Source organism: Nothoprocta perdicaria, unplaced genomic scaffold, assembly GCF_003342845.1.
Source record: "Nothoprocta perdicaria isolate Ctin4 unplaced genomic scaffold, notPer1 scaffold_270, whole genome shotgun sequence".
In the NCBI taxonomy this organism is placed as follows: Eukaryota; Metazoa; Chordata; class Aves; order Tinamiformes; family Tinamidae; genus Nothoprocta; species Nothoprocta perdicaria.
In genome coordinates this window covers 794670-812106 of record NW_020455500.1, presented here as the reverse complement: position 1 = coordinate 812106, position 17437 = coordinate 794670, and the positions used below count along the sequence as shown (strand labels likewise).

Genomic DNA, 17437 nt, shown 5'->3' with positions numbered 1-17437 from the left:
GGGACTCGGCCTCAGTTTGGCCTCGCGCCCAAACGCGACCGGACACGAGGGCGCCCCAGGGAGAGGCGGGCAGGGCGAGGACAAACCCGCACTCATCTTTAAACCAAACTGAGTTTTATTTACAGTTAATTTAAGCAGCACCTCAGTACAAAAGCTGACCTGGGTCTGTGCTCTCCTGCCTGAAAATGAAGGAACTCACAGCCACAAATACCGAGGGCTGGTTGTGGCACACAAGCAGCCTGAATTTTCCGCCACTTGGCAAATCTTGATTTCTGGGAACAACTGCAAGTTGAAAAAAGGAAAAATAACACAGGCGTTCACAGAAACATTGTGGGTAGTTGAGTTACCAGCACATCCCCTCGTGCTGCGTTCCTGGGTAACTCATTTCACAAACAGAAAGTCCACCCTTTACAATTCTTTATTAAAAAATAATAATAAAAACAAGTTTCAGTCTGAGCAATCCTTTTCTCTGGCAGGTATGCTGGAATCCAGGGAGCTCCTACAGCTCAGAAATTAGTCGTTTGTTAGAAGCTGTTTCATATTAACACAGACTGTACCACGTTTCCTACAGCAAACTGAGACGATGGTAACTCACGAGCCAAGAGCAGCCCGAGACGACTGGCAGCTCAGGAACAGGAGCTTCCTGAGAAGTCTATTCATCCGAGTCCAGGTCACTGTCTCCTGCAATCGAATGGAAATCCTCACTGTCTTCCTCATCCTCAGACAGATGGACCTGACTTAATACGCTCGGCCCACAGCGCTGCTCTTCCTCCTCCTCTTCTTCCTCCGAGATCTCGTACCCTCCAATACTGCTGAAACTCGTATCTCTCGTGTTGGATTTGGGGTCTGGTTCCTCATAGCTGCCATAGCTAGAGGAAAGAACATACTCTCATTATACTGGCATTTCAAGTCAGTTGTTGGTATTAAAATTCTGTAGGTAACATTTTTATTCCTGTAAACATTCCTGAGTTGAGGCGCTCGTGAAACCCTTGGAACCATCAGGCAGTTCAATGTGATCAGTGACAATTCTGTTATTAAAAACCAGCTCTCCCACTGAAACAATTCTCCATCCACATCATCACTCCCATCCAAAATGCCCAGGGCAGGAAGAGCAAGGGGAGCTCCCTGCTTGTTGCAGGGACCTTCCACCTGTCCCCTCCACTGGAGATGCAGCAGCTGCCACCACAGCACAGCCCATTCTCTGCTTCTCTGCTGCTGGCTATTGTCACACTACCGGCTTGAGTGACCATTTGTCTGAGCCAGCGTAGCTACTCTTATGGGGACAAGTCTCATCTCTGTTATGACAGTTTGCCTGTAAAATATTGTATTGGGCAAATACCAAGAGCAACATTGCGAGAGTGAATTCTGTTAGTTGAAAATACATATATATATATATACACACACACACATCTAATGCTAACACTCTACATAATCACCAGAGAAAAAGTAGATCAGTGTTTTCTCACATCAGTGCAGAAAATAATTATTGCTGCACTTGCCATTTTCTAAAAACAGAACTCCTTTCAAAACACAGAATAGGCACATTGCTATTCTTCACTATTCTTTTGGACTTCAAATAGGCAATTTTCTTTCAAGTAAGGAAATTTTTACTTTTAAATAGACTTAAAAAAACTTGAAGGTAATCAGCTATATTATCTTTTAGCTTCAAAGGCATTTGGTAATTTCTGAGACAATTTATAACAAGACTCACTTTCCTTGTCTGCAAAAAAAATATGCAGAGGAAGTTAACTCACAAGAACTTATTTTTCATTCTAGTTTTAATTTAACAAATATTTTTCATTAAGGACAGCAAAAGCAAATTCCTATCGACAACAGCTTCAAAAGTAAATTGCAGTGACAGTTGCAACACTAAAATCGTTAACAGAGAAACTTAACAAGATTATGAGACATTCTCCAGTTCTTTGCCATAAGCACTTCAGAAATCTCTAAGAGGAAGGATTTTATTCTGAAGAAAGACGTATTTTAAACAACCTCCTTAGCTCTAATTACCTGATATTACTGTCTTCCATGACATGAGATGTCTCCCCACCATCTCCTTCATAGGACATCATACTTTCTTCATTGTCCATGCCCATTCGCGTATTCTCCTGAAGGACATGAGGTTGTTTGGGTCTCACCGCACTGGACTCCACATCTGAATCACTGCCACTCTCACTCAGTTGGATAGCTGTGCAATAAACCAACATTTGGTCATCAATCAACAGTTTTGTTCCATCAGTGACATACATACTGTCTGTATTTGTTAAAGGGACACAATATAGACTGCAAGGAACATATAGGAAGTAGTGCTTCCAAAATGCAGTAGAAAGTGTATCTGGAAGCTGGTAGCACTGAGTACGCATTTCTGATGTTACTTAATAACAATCTAATTCCACTATTCAAGTACTTCTATTTTATCTTTCCTTTGTCTACTCCAACTATTTTTCCCCCATAATAATTTTCTGAAGCCATCTCTAAATACCACTATATGCTCTTCTGCATGGACATTTCTTTAGCAAAATGAAAACTATCAGAAGAGCCTTCAAGTTCCTCTTCCAGCTCCTGATAACAACACTGATCACATGGTTTCCTATCAACATTTTGTGTTTTGGTAATCTCTGCCCAGGTAATCTCCTGTTCAACGCACCAAATCCTAGTTCCAGTCTCCCCTAACCATTTGCAGTTTTACTTTATGAACCACCCAACTGGATCTTAACTGTTTTCTTCTGTGCCTATACTTCCACACAGCACTCCTGTTCCACTTTGTCTTCAGTTCCATTTATGTTCATCCCTTCATTTTTTTTCCCCCTTCCCTGATGGTCTCTTTTCCTCTACAACTGCTAGTTTACTTGGTCTATGTATGCCAATTATTAACTGTTTAATTATTAATTAATCCAAATCATTCCCAGTTATGTTTTTGTGATGGAAGGACAAGATAGCTGTTCTTGTGAGCAACCATTCCTATTCAACCTTGCTATATTAAAAGGGAAACATACATGAGAAAGGATTATCTCCTTCTTCATCACTCCCATCATCATCGTCCTCTCCATCTGACATGAGCAAATCTTCATAGAGGACACTGGCTTGGGGCTGCTGGGCTGATCCTTCTTCTTCATCAGCAAGGTCACCATCTGCATCTTCAACTTCCTGTATCATTTAGAAGGAGAATCATTAAACTCACACATGGTATAAACTACTGCCATTTCCAGCATATGCCTATTTTTTAATTTCACAATTCAGCTTGATGTATTCATTAATTTGTTTCGTAATGCTGACATTTTAAAACTGCATTTAATTGTCTAACTACTACTGCGAATACTGCTGCCCTTCAGGGTGCCAGACACACTGCACGTCCCTTATACTAGGGAGACTTCTACCACAAGGATGCAAGTCAACAAGTGGACTGTGGATGGGATTTCTGTAAGTATACTCACTGGGGCTGGAGTCTTAGGTTTCCCATCATCATCCTCATCAAACCCTTCAATATCTACGTCAGAGTCTTCCTCGCCCAGCCTACCTCGCCCCTGGCGCATCTGAATGGGGAACACAAATAGCGACACCATTGAGGAAGGCACTAATGGACAGAAGCCAAAGTTTTGACTGACATCCAGACCACAATGATGAGTGGGGGGAAGAAAGGGCAGGGTGAGGCAAAATCCCTTCTCCTTTTATTTCAAGAATGCAGAGCACAGTCTCCACCCAACTTTTTCCTGCTGTACTCATCAGGGAAAAGGAAATCTCCAGCCTTAAAGCATCCAAATTCCTTCATTACTTAAGCTACTTCTGGAATAGACCCCTAGATCTTAAAAAGGGGCTTATTTTCACAACATATTTTCAAAGCAGTCAGCAGTTTCCAACAAATCTTTTCCTGCCCTTCTCTCCCATTCTTTCCCCCTAGTCATCATGAGTACAAGGTACAGAGGACAGGCAGGTTCTGATGCAAGCCCAGAGAACACTCAATTCTCAAGGCCATGGATAACAGCAACCTAGACAGAACCATGTATATTCAAACTCTGCAGGTCAGGAGTGCTCAGAATAGCTCTCATTAAATCTTTCTGGCACTAGCTCCAACCTTGAGGCTCTCCTCACCTTCCTTCCTCTGGTTTTTATTGCCCATGTTATTCTGTTACCCTCTGCTGTTGCCTTCTGGTCCAACTCTTTTGTTTGTTTAACATAAAGACTAAGAAAAATGCTTTGTGGTTACTGCAATCAATTCATTTATAATGATTTAACACCTTTTACCTTGTCTTTTTCTTGCTTTCTTTCACAGGCTCTTTAAATTTGTTCTTTTCTTTTTTTTTCTCCCCACTAGGGCAATCAAAATGAGGGAAAGCACCTAGTTTTTGAAATGCATTCCCGTGTCTGCTTGAGCAACCTGCTCTTCTTTGTCACCTGCTACGTACAAAGTCACTGCTTCCTCTCAGCAACTTGTTCATACAGCTCAAGTCCGAACCTCTGACCCGTGTTCCTGGCTTCTCTGGAATAGTGTTGCTTGTCCACAGCACACAAATTGCTCTCACCTCGACAGACTGAAGCGTGATGTGACACACCGAGAGAAGGGTTGCCCTCATATACAGAATACAGTATGGTAAAGGTTGGAAGGGACCTCTAGAGATCATCTAGATACAAATCAGGTGGCTAAAGCACATGTGGAAACTGGAGACAATGTTCTCAGCCGCTGAACTCAGGGAGACCAGAACAATTCCTGGAGAGGCAAGATTGGTATTTCAGGACTAAATGCCTCTGTTTGGTTCAGTGCCTCTGCTATTAAACACTGTCTAATCAAGGCACAGAATTACATTTTAGGAATAAACTGATAGAAGGCAATAGCTCACAACCTCAGATTTGAGGTTCGTCAGATAGTAAATTTTAAAATGGAGGCCAAAATTGTAAATGGACTCCAAAAGGATTTGAATTTTGCAGCGAGTGCATCTCTCTGCAGCTCATAAGCCCCATGGAGCAGCTACAATGCCATTCTGAAGAGTCTGAGCTGCCAACTGCCAGTAGCAGAGAGGCTTCACCATAAGAAGGGTTGCTGTATGTTTGCATCCAGTTATTCCTGCCAGAGACAGGATTTGATTTTATCAGCCTGTGCTTTGACTCAGTATGGCTCTTGTAATGATTTTACCATGGAAATAGTGTTACAAGCACAAATGCCAAAGAACTGCTCTTATCCAAATGGGACAAAAACTACTTTATCGCATACGAAACAGTAAAACGTTAACTTTCAATTATTTCTGTAAATCACTGCCTCAGGAACACCAAACAATGACAAAAGAGAGCCTGGGTAACGTGCTCTAAAAGCCAGCCTGTAGTTTGATCGCATTTCATCTCTATAAAGAGTTAATAGGGAACTACAGATGAATATTTTGATAAAATACCCTTACAATGTATACTGGTATAATATACCCATGTAAATATACATGGTTTAAGTACCATGACAATCCTGAAAGTGTTAAAGAGCAGCAGCAATACTGTTCATGTTAGGCAAAGAAGGCTTCCTAAGAATCTAAACAGAAATGTAAAGCCTAAACACCTCTCTACTTGCTGTATTTGCTTTTCATATCTTAGAGACCAACTCCTGCAGATGCATATGGGGAGCAAGATTTTAATCCCCACAACTGCATTTGACTAAAAGAATCTAAAGCCAAGCAATCATCAGCAAATCTGAGATCTCTGACAAGTTTGGGGGTTCCAAGAAGTGGGAATGTACCTCCAGCCAAGAAGCACAGTGAAAGAGCTGCCAGATGATGAGCTTAGGGGAAAAGCTTCCTTCAACAAGCAGAGAGAAGGCACAGACAACCAAAAGGCAGTTTACTCTTCTGACCTCTTTTCCTCTCATCTGATCACCAGCTTGGAAAAAAATCAGAGCAGGTGACACTGCTCTTGGGAAAGGGAACCACCAGAGACAGATATTTCCATCACTCTTTCTCAGAGGAATTGGACTGGTCCTCAATTTCATCTAAACTCGTTTTAAATGTGTCAATAGGCAGTTTTAGGAGCAAATCTCCTAAGCTTCCCTTCGCAGCCTGACATCTCCCACTGCTAGCGAAGACTTTTTTTAGGATGCTCAGTCTCAGTATTTCCAGCCCCTTAACTTATCATTCCTGAATGGCTTATAAATTTTTGTCAATTCTGTAAACACTGAAAACAGTCTGTCATAAAACCTTCAATATATATTGTGCTTCTTCTCTCTCTCTCAAAATAGCTCTCACACAGTTGTTTCCTAAAATAGTAAAAGCATGAGGGGTCAAAAGTGTTTTTTTCCCTCTAGGAGGCAAAATAGATGATGGCTGAAATGAAAAGAATGCCATCAAAGAATGAAGAAAAGTCACATTTCACTGACCATACTGGGCAGTTTCCTTGCTCAGCAAGCCTCTTGAAGTATATCCTCAAACTGCTCTCTTGGTTTCTTCTCAGCGCTATGCTACTAGTATTTTTCCTTCTATTTTCCTTACCTTTTCACAGCCTGCCTTCTGAGGGTTTAACTGCTACACTTACATAATGTATTTGAATTTGCAACAAATGTTCTGTTGAACCTCACTACCCTCATAGCTCACCTTGAGATGGGTTTTGCAAGCGGTCTGGGAAGCGACTTCATGTACCTCGCTCTAATGTGAGACAACTGTTTCTTCTATTTATCTTTAGGGACAAATTTTAGCATGCCATTCAACAAGACAGTATACTAAAAACTGAGGACAAGTCGGGAACAGTGAACGAGGCACCTTTTAGATCAAACACCCATCTGACTGAAAGAAAATGTAAAACATGCTTGGTCACTTGCCTGTGGTGTGTAGGGACCAGGGGTCATAGGATCAAGACTTTCCAGATCAGCCTCCTCTAGTGCTGCTTCCTTAGCAGTAGAGATGTCTCTCTCAAGTTGAGTCAAGTGTTCATCATACTAAGAACAAAGCAGCTTGTTAAAAATCACAGAAAAAATGTAAACAAGCAAAAAAAAAATATTAGGACAGACCTGTCCACATACCTCTGCTAAGGTTTGATAACAGATGTTTACAATCTCCTGGGCTGTTTTTGTGTATTGGCTGTCTGGCCCTGCAACAAGAAACAAATATATATTCCTTTGGACATTTACTCAGGACAAGGTGAGACTAAAGACTAATGTAGCTATAGAAACCTCCAAAGACAGTTCACTAAATGCCTCCTCCTGATGTGAGAAGAGATAGAGCAGGATTCACATTCAGCTAGAAAAGAGCAGCCAGTTTGTACCAACATTAAAAATATAATTTTTGTCATATGAAAGCTGTTCCCTGTCGATCTCAAGGAAATTCCCAGACACATGGAACAAATCACTGAGAGACGTGTAGTGAACAGGCAGAAAATCCTCTCCAAATACAATTGTGTCCCATTCTGCAGAGCAAGATTTTTGGCACCACATGACAGTTAAAATATCAATGTTGAACCATTTATTTTCACAGTAAGAAAGGCAGGCAACAATTAAACTCACTATTCACACCTTCAGGTCTTACCAATATTGCAGAGCAGGTGCATAGATGTATTTAATTAAGGATAGAAGCAGGTTGGAACTTCATTATCAGAACCTACCATTGTACTTAATGCTGTTGGCAAGGATGAGGTTAACATCATCCAAGAAAGTCTCTCTGTTCTGGTACTTGTGTTTGGAGATATTCTGGAAGAGAATGCCAACAGTAAGCAATCAAGTCTAAAGGCTTCTCATAAATGTTTCACAAGCAGCTGCACAATCCAAGCTACACACCTTGCGGATAGTCTCCAGATCCATTGGATTAGCAATCACCTTGTAATAATCAGGAACAAACTTCTTATTAACGGGATGATGGAATGGCCAAGACTGGAGGAAAGAAAAAAGGACAAGTTTAGAAGGAGCCATAGTCCGCATAGTTTGCGTATCTCCATCAGTAGAATATAGATTTACACAAACACATGTGCATGTGCGGTACTCAACCTACGTACATCTGGAACTGCCATCATCTTTTGAGTGACAATGTTATCCAAAATGAAAGAAAAGGCCACTTGGTCATCATCATCCAGGAGGGGATTAATTGCTTTTTCCAATCGAGCCAGTTTATCTTCTTTCTGCAATACAATTCAGGAACGTCAGCAGCTGATGCTACATTAATAGCTATTAGTATTAAGTTACTCTATGCTAAAGAGATTCCCATTCACATTTTTACGAAGATACTTGCGAATACAGGGGGATAATAGTCTAGACACAAGCCTACCTACAAGATAAAATAACTAGTATAGCAAATATCTTTTTTATTTTTTGAAAGAGAATGCAGTGTGAACTTCTTAGAATTGTATAAACTTAAACACACCACCAAAATGGGGGGGGCGAAGGGGAGAGTTCCCTTACTCTCTACTCTTTCTTAAAGCCCTGTGTTCTTCCTGCTCACATCCTCTATCCTCAAAGTCCTCAACTACCCTAATCAGCCCTCGCTCCCCACCCTGACCGTGAGTCATTGACAGGACTTGCCTCTTTCAGCTTTTCATCACACAGGTCCAGCATGGATTGCGATATCTGTGTCAGGGAGTGCTTTGGCCCTGCAAAAACACAGCAAGTGCAGTGAGGTTCCCTGGGCATGAGGGAAGTTTTAGAATTAAAAGGGGTGGGGGGAACAAATAAACAACGAAACATCACTGATACCTGAAATAATACCTGATAATACCTGAAAGCATTATCAAGTTCATAACGACACGAATTAATCTCTACTGCTAAGCATCACCAGTTAGATTTCTACTATAGTTGGGAGCATATTCTCAATACCCACAATTACTCAAGCTTAATAAAAGTTTGTATGGAAAAAAAAATACTTTTAGCAAATATTTGCATTCCAGCCAATGAAGCAGGGTTGTCTAGTAAGGGAAAACGGACTTGTAATATGAATGTTAAGAGAACCATAGCTTTAAAAAAGTTATTTCAGTTAGTTAGAGAAATGACTATTTGCAACACAAGTATGAAAAAGATCTATTTAATTAGAATAAAACAGGGCCTCCATTGTCATAGTAATAAAGGAAGCAGTAAAGGCACAAAACGGTTGCTGTCAGAATCCCCCAGGCTGCAGCACAGTCCAAAGGGACTCAGTGCAGCTGGGAGATTTTTGCTAACACGTATTTTTTGGATAAAGGCTTTTCTTATCAGCAGTGAGAACACAGCTGACCCATATTTGCTCTATGAATTAGCACTTTTCCCCAGCAGCTGCATACTGTGCTGCAGAATCTGTGCTTTTAGTTTTTTAAACTAGCTTTCTTACTTTTCCAGTTAGGGGAAAAGCAATTGCAACTAAGAACCAAAAAAAATGTGGAATCATTATAGTTAACATCACTCAAAGCTGCATGCTCCAAGGCAATGGTTCCTACAAGTGAAAATTAGTCCTACTTGTATTTAAAGAATCATTACCTTCAATCTTCAATCACTAAATCGTAACACTGAGAAAATAAGTTCACAATTATCTCCCCACTGATCCATATCTGAAATAAGAAGTGAAGGGCAGTCTACTGAACGTAAAGTTCTACCTGCCTTCACCTAGATTAGGGGATATGCAGCCCTTGGCTTCAGCACAAAATTTGAACCTGTTTTCCCAGTAATTGATACATCCGTAACTGAGCTTAAGTTACTACTTCAGTTACTATCTTGCAGATGTAATATAATGACTAGAGTCATCATTTAGTTACAATTAAATGTCAGAGTTCAATTCCTTCTCATTTATGAATTCTCGTTAACATTCACACAGTCTTTCAGGTATATCTAGAAAAACGCTATTTATGGTGGGACCTGACAGTTAACTTGCTCTGCTTTTCTGTTGTTTGTATTATTTCTAAAGGAAAAAGATGCAGCTCTCCCACAGCACGTTAACAGAAACATAGATTTCCCTCCTTTGCTAGTGATTTACCGTTGTAAGTCGCACTGTTCTTAACAATCAGCTCCAGATGCTCTCGGAACTCTTCCCGGGATGGGTACTGCCGCTTACGAACATTTTCACGCAGGGTCTGTAGATCCATAGGCCTAGTAATAATCTTGTAATAATCCTTCACAACCTTTGGATTTACAGGTGTGTGGAAGGGGTATGTCTGAGGAAAAAGGAAAAAAAGAAAAAATATGTTTATTAACATTGAACTAACAGAGTTACTCTGGATTTAACCTCTACAGTTAAATGCAGACTAACATACAATGCCTTTACACAATCAGTTCCCTAGTCACCAAGGAAAACACAATAAGCATCAGCACCCCAGTGTTTTTTGTTTTTGTCCACATAATGTTCTTTATAATTACAGAAAAGACTACTCTTACACAGGACTTTTAGGTAGAATTTTTAGGTATGTAGCGCAGAAGTCAAATAATTTAACTTTAATCACCATTTCAACTCAAATCCTATTATTTCAACTCAAATCTTAAAGTTTTTGTTTTTTTTTTTTTTTGGTAACCCTTGATGAGTCAACTGTGCCCTGAAATTTCAAGCAATTTTTGCTGGGTTTGTTGGTGTGGGGGAGGAGAGGAGTGCAATCACAGCTCAAGCATTGAGCTTATCCACACAGGATTTTTCAACTTTCTTTTCTGATCAGATATTCTGATTTTGATGATGAATAATTATCATAAGATAATCACTTAAGAAAGAGTCATAAAAATATGCTGTCATCTCAGCAAGTTGTTTTTACTGTGTACTCTACCTTAACGTTAATTAAGGCACATGTGTAGGCAAGCCTTATTCTTCTATTTAAAATATACATAGATATATCGCCCTTGTAAATGAAAAAATAATTCCCTTAATATGAAACAAACGTAGACACTTTCACTGACATCAGAAAGTCAGCAGGTTTTTTGCGGATGGAAAACCATAATGTAAATTGCATTTATCAATAAGATTTAACAAACATGCTTAACAGGAACATTGTAAATCAACACCAAGAACTATTCCTCTTCTCAAGAATAAGTACTCAAGAACTTTATGCTAGCAGACAGCAATCTGAAAAATGCAGCCTTCTGAGGAAAAGATATTTCCCAAAACTATTGAAAAGGCACAAGGGAAAAGTAAAGCAAATACAAGATGTCTTCTGTGCTAAAAAGCCACAACTGCTTTCCCAAAACTCAAAAGCTAGCACACAACCTAGACAACCTGCACGAGGTTTTAAAGACAACCTGCACAAACTGAGGTTTTAAAACCAAATGTTAGTTGCAGTACAAGAAAACAGAAAACTGTGAGTAACAACTATTATACTGGGATACTGGTATGACTAGACTCCCCATAGAAAGCAGATCCAAGGTGGTGAAAGGGGTTGTTAGAACACAAGTTATCTGAGGGCATTCTAGCATAACTTTGCTGTCTACATCACACGACCTACATCAACCACTTGGTTTAAGACAGAGGTTTTTGGTCTCATAGCCTAAACTTACATTGGGAAGATCCCTCATATCATTGATGATGCCCTCCAGGATGGATGACAGTGTCACCATCGGGTCTGTTCGACGTCGGTGGATGGATTTATGAGGACGCTGTAGAAAAAGTAAGGTTGTTACAAGACACAAAATAGTAATCTACAGAAATCCTAGGCAACTTAGTGCATTAATTTTCTGAGTAGGTGCCTCTGTTGCATGCTGAGTAGCATATATGTAGTAAAGCAACTGGCTAGTCGATACAAATGGAAACAAAGACAATAAAATCAGCTCAATAACACCTCAACTCACATTCAGATAATCACAGTGAACTGTCGTCCCTACTCGTCGCTTCTTCTTTGGAGGAAGCTGCTGTTTAGGGAACTTCAGGACCAGTGATTTCCTGCGAACCTCATCTGCACTAAATAAAAAGAAACAAAAATAACACTCCTCTCTCCAGTCCTCTTGTGAACAAGTTTATTTGTCCCTTAGTATTAGCTCTGATCTGTCATAATTCCAAACATACAATCTAAATACTGTAGTAATAGCCTGTGTAAACCATGGTCATTTTATTACTGATTGCTGCATATGTGATGAATAGCCTGCACTCAGTTCTAAATCATTCTTTTCTCAGTATCTCATTGCTATGTCTATATTTCTTCCCTTACCTCTCAATCAATTGCTTTCCCAGGACAATTTTCGTTCCTTCTACTTTGATGAGTTCTTCATTATCATTGTGAATGACTGTTTTTTCCAGTTCTTCCTCCTGCTCCTCTGTCATGGCAACAGGATTAGAAGGTGGAGCATTGGTTTGGTAGTAAAGGGGGCAGAATTTATTAGTCCTCATGTGGCCAATTGCCCCGCAAGCTCCACATTTTAGCTGCAGAATGCAAGAGATAATAGATCAGATTTCACAAACAGACTATTAGTGTAGAGACACACTCTCATAAAAGTCCCCTACTCAAATGCTTCACACAGCAGACAGCAGAAAACATCTAGGATTTGCAAGATTTATTAGCATGGTTGGTGTGTAGCTATGCTTACTTTCAAGTCTGGGCGCTCTTTCATTTTCTTGGGCTTCTTCTCTGGAGGGCCCTTAAGTTTCTCTTTTTCTTGGTTTCGTTTTAACCTCCGTAGCTGCTCCTGGATCCTGCGCCGCTCCTTCCGCATTTCCTCACGGTGCTGTTCATCGAACAGAGCAAACTTCCGTCTGAAAAAAACAGAAGTTCTTTTTAGCAGGGGCTCTTCCATCAATCCGTTTTTCCTGGGACTTGAACTTCTATCCTAAAATTGTGGAGGAAAAAGAGAATCTAAAGGCTCGGTTCTTTTGCTACAAATTCTTTTCACATTATTTTAGGACTCCATTTAAATAAATAGCTTTCTAGAATAAACTTAATATACTTATTTTAATTCAATTCAGCTCCTTTGCACGTTACACAAAATAATTGTTTGATCAAACAGTATCTCCCTCAGAATCATAATTGGTTCACAAAACGTATAGTATTCTCTGAATTCACAGCCATTATCTCTCTCTCCCTCCACACAATTACAGTGCCAGGTTTCTATACACAATTATTTCAAACAATTACCTTCTGCAGGGGGGCTTTCTACAGATCTCACCAGCACAGTTTCCAAGCGCCTCATTAACAAAGCAACGTCATATCATCTCATAGGTCTGAGTACCAACTCAAGAACAATTTAACCAGATCTGCATGAGGTAGTCACTGGTTTTAGATGCCAAGAAATAGGATGCCTTGTGTCAATAACCACAGTATTTCCAATTTCACAGATTCTAGGCACAGAGTGCTAGAATGAATTGACTTCCTCTGTGTCCAGACAATTTTAAATGACTTTTATGAGAAATACAACTTCTTCTCTCAGAAAGCTGCTGCAAAAACCTCCTATCTTTGTCTCTTTTTTTTTTTGTCTTGCTCATTCTTATCTTCCTGTGGGCACCTATTTTGTTCACCAAATACCTTCTGTATATTGTAAAAACAATGGTAGAAAAATCCTGCAAATTGAATCCAAATTCACTTTTGCATGTTTATTATCTTTCCACACTGTCTGTGGACTATCTTCAGGTAGATGGATAGAAAGATACTTTTAATAAAGCACTATGAAAAGAAGATTCCATTGTATGGAAGTCTACTGATGTCTCAGCCCACTGGTAACACAAGGGGCTTTAGATGGTAACCAAGGAGAAGAATCTGTTGCATGTAGAAATCAGGTAGAGACTGCAGTGTGCTGAGGCTATAAAAACCAAAACAACAGAAGGGAAGCAGAGTTTTGCTGTGGCTTTTCAAATTTCTGCAGCCCACAGAGAAATGCTTGGCTTTTACCTGAGATTCTATTCTCTATTCTGACAGCCTTCTCTCCTTGGGTTATTTGAAACCGAACTTTAGTAACTAAAGTTTGCTCCAAAGACTACACAAAATAACCTCTCCCCACTCTAAAAGAGGTATCGAGCATTTCTACCATGAGCCATAAGGGTAACATTTCCAATTCAGTTGCCCCAGACAGCCTTCCTCAGCAAATAGTCCCCAGAGGGCAAAGAAAACTATCATTTTTTCTTCCTACTGCCAATAGCATGTATTAGGTCTATGGGCAAATAAAAACACGGAGGTCTTACATAAACTCTTCATCCTTGGTCGTCCGTATTCGGCAGTAGGCGTCAATAACAGAGGGCTTTCGAACGGTCTCACACCTCACGTATTCCTTCCCATCCTCATCTCGGAACGTGCGGTAGATTTTGAGGCGGCGACCGGTGGCAGATGAGTTAAGGCTGGTTACAGAGGCTGTGTCATCGTCCTTGTGAGAATTTGCTGAAGCTCCTGAAGCTGATGCTACAAGAGAGTATTTTGTTTACTTCTCATTTCTTGCATGCTGTAGGAACATAATTGTTTATACACAGGAAATAGCTTTAGCTTGGAAATTTCCAAGTCACAAATTCAGGAAAACCTGCAGCAAGCTTGTTGGTCTGAACATCTGAAGAAAACTAAGCTCTGGAATCCAGGACATGCAGAGGAAGCATGGAAACAGCATGGTGACAGATTTCAGCCTCCTTGACATATTCTGTTGACAATACAGTGATGGCTGCCAAGGATAAAAATAGTTTCAGTGTCTAGCTGTCTTGCTTAGCATCTACCTTTCATTACAAAACTCAGTCTACATATCTATATGAGGTGACTGGTCTGGACAAAAGGAAGAAAGATCAAACAGAAGCATTTAGGAGGCAAAAGCAGTTGTTTTGTCATTGAAAAGCAAGATCAAGTAATACTAGTTTTCTCCTTGCTTGTCTGTGTTCTCTTTTCATCATCCATCATTCTGAAGCACAGGCAGTCTACTGAAATATCTGTATCTAGAAGAGTTTATAGAAACAACTGTGGTAGGAAGTCTGCAAATATAAGCTTCCAAATAAAGGAGCCTTTAACCACATCTTGGTAGGACAGCAATTGCAAAAAGATAAGGAACTGTCTACAGAAGATATGGTGAAGTTCTTTTAAACCTAACCTTCAGCTGGAGAGAGATTACAAGTAAAGCTCCTCAATGACTGACCTTATTAAATATGTGTTATGTGATGAATGTTACTTAATACAGCAGGTCAGCACTAATGAAGTCAGATGATAATAAAGGTAGGACAGTCACTGTTGCAGAGGAGAAGAGGAAATGTCCTTCGAGGAGAACATTTTCAGGACTGAGATCAGACAAGGAAACATGCACTTCATCCCAACAGGAATACTTCTGCAAGCTGGGAGTTGAGCAGGAGGCAACAGGGGAGGGAATGCCATTGATTATGTGAAATAAGGAACCCCTTTCTATGGCAGAGCCTCAGAGCTGCATAAAAATCTTTTCCTCAATGGCGAAAAACATTCTTTACCATAAAACGTCTCTACTGACGTGGCAACATTACATCTGCATCATCATTTGGCTATCACACAGACAAAAAACTTGATGTTCCGCCCTCAACCATCTCAGAAAACCGTCAAGAATACTGCAGATCTGTACTCAACCATTTGCACCACTGCCTCCAGTGCTGTATTTCACAGATTGTTGAGTCAAAAGGAACGATAGACAAGGTCCTGGTTGCCCAAGTGCAATCTGTAGGTCACTGCAATGTGGCCTTGCAGACAGGTTGCAGTTACTTTGATTATAAACCCAGAGATCTGGCAGAAATCGAAGGGCAACAGTTGCCCAATTTTCCAAACTAGCACCATGCCATTGTTTGACGGATTTTGTTTTAAATAACTCCAGATATCTTTTCATAAGGTTACAGTCATTAGGTAATCTTCCACATATCCTTTGTTAAAAGGATTTCCAGCAGCAACAATAACATTGATCCAGGCTCAGCAGAGCTCAACCTTGCTCAGATGCACGCAATAGGTAGTGAGCCTGCTCACACAGACACACAGTTCATTTGCAAGTCAAACACTTCTTAGTGTCTAACAAGAAAATAAAAATAATAATAATAAAAAAATTAAGGACATGTCTATCTCTGTTGGAAAGCACTTTAGATACACAAGGGTCCAGGAAATCCAAGTCTGATAGCTGCCCAACCACCCCCTGAAAACACTGCCACAGAGTGTAACAGATAGCGCTGTGAGCCTGCACACTGTGCCTATCTGCTTTAACACACACAGCTGTGTGTACCTCCCAGATGCAGAGTGCCACGAACTGCTTGCTTGTAAGAACACCATTTTACTTACAAACACATCTTGAGAAAATTACTCAAAATAAACAAATGAAAGTCAAAAACAAACTGGAGCATCAAGCAGCAATGAATATCTACAAAAACAGAGTAATTTTATAGTTCAGAATAGTCAAAGCTGGGGGCAAAGGTGACATTGTACATATACTTTCAGTCAATAATTGTTCAGGACAAGGAAGAAGCCCCAGATGAACATCTACATCTGTGAGGAATCTGTGCTTTGCTCGAGAAGCCAGACCAGCACAACCTGCAGCCTGACACCAAGTTCTACATCCCTCCCTGGTTATGTTCTAGCTGCAGCAGTTACTTACACAGCCCTTTTTTGTCTCTTCTGTCCTTTTTGCCTCTCTCCTTGTCATTGCCACTGTCTTCTCCCAGAAGCATCCTCTGCAATTCCTTTCGCTCCTGCTCTTCTCTTTCCCGAGACAACTGAGAACTAGTTTTCTTGTTCTGTAACATATTCTCAATATTCTTCCCCATCTCTTCAAAGTCACTGTCTTCAGCTGAGCTGCTATCTGTGTCTGTTGACAAAATCTCAGTGGATTCCAGAACTCTGAAACAGAAGGCACCTTGAAAGTCAGTTACTTAAAAAAAAAAATTAAAAAAAAAAAAAAAAAATCAGCCTGACACCTTCCCAGAAATAGAAGGCAGAAATGACACAAAGGTCTGAAAATGTTGCAAATCACTGCTATTAAAAACCAAGCAAACAAAATAACAGACTAACATAGACATGATAATATGACATATTCCCTTCCAGTCTTTCTGCAATTCCCATTCCCAAAAGATTAATCTTCCCAAGCCTACAGTCTTCAACAGGTCACTTTGTTCCTCATCAGCAGTATGATATTCCCTCCCCACTGCCAGCTCTTGATCAAGAACAAGGAGTAATGCAGGAATTCTTCTGGCAGTCCCAAAGAACAGAACATAGGATTAGCAGTTACCAGCTAAGAGAAATAGGAGAAATGTCTATGCTAACAAGATACTAAAGCTGCTCCATTAGTTAATACAAACAGTCAAAGCCTTCCTTTCCAGCAGGATATTTTGTGGGCCCAACCAGAAGAACCAACATCTGCACCACTGCGTATCAGAGAGCCCCAGGCATTCACAGAACTGGACTTTTAGGGTGGGCACAGGGTGGAGCTCAAGCCTGCAAACTCTGGATAAGGCCTTACTTATTCTGCAAATCAAAGATGCGCTGGCACTCCTCTTTGTATCTCTCTTGATGTTCTGCCACAGAAAACCGAGACCCACGTGCAAATTTGCTCATAGGACCTTCCCCCGAACGAGCCTGCTCTGTCGACATCGTGCGGACAACGTCGATCACTTCCCAGCGGGACAGCTTCTTTATCTGAAAGGAAGATATT

The 17437-nt window shown here is 40.4% G+C and overlaps 1 protein-coding gene across 1 annotated transcript in view; it reads right to left on the bottom strand.

Moving 5' to 3' along the window:
• Positions 1–273: 273 nt before the first annotated feature.
• The window catches only part of TAF1 (TATA-box binding protein associated factor 1), a 30362-nt gene continuing 13198 nt past the window's right edge, over positions 274–17437 (bottom strand). Inside the window, exons 22-39 of the mRNA XM_026040899.1 lie at positions 17246–17421; positions 16385–16626; positions 13998–14211; positions 12413–12578; positions 12037–12248; positions 11681–11789; positions 11390–11488; positions 9891–10068; positions 8474–8541; positions 7951–8073; positions 7736–7828; positions 7564–7648; positions 6986–7053; positions 6785–6901; positions 3435–3533; positions 2997–3147; positions 2011–2188; positions 274–869 (exon numbers count right to left, since the gene is read on the bottom strand). Of these exons, the coding sequence (XP_025896684.1) occupies positions 653–869; positions 2011–2188; positions 2997–3147; positions 3435–3533; positions 6785–6901; positions 6986–7053; positions 7564–7648; positions 7736–7828; positions 7951–8073; positions 8474–8541; positions 9891–10068; positions 11390–11488; positions 11681–11789; positions 12037–12248; positions 12413–12578; positions 13998–14211; positions 16385–16626; positions 17246–17421 (2595 nt within the window). The 3' untranslated portion in view covers positions 274–652. The remainder of the gene's footprint in view (positions 870–2010; positions 2189–2996; positions 3148–3434; positions 3534–6784; positions 6902–6985; positions 7054–7563; positions 7649–7735; positions 7829–7950; positions 8074–8473; positions 8542–9890; positions 10069–11389; positions 11489–11680; positions 11790–12036; positions 12249–12412; positions 12579–13997; positions 14212–16384; positions 16627–17245; positions 17422–17437) is intronic.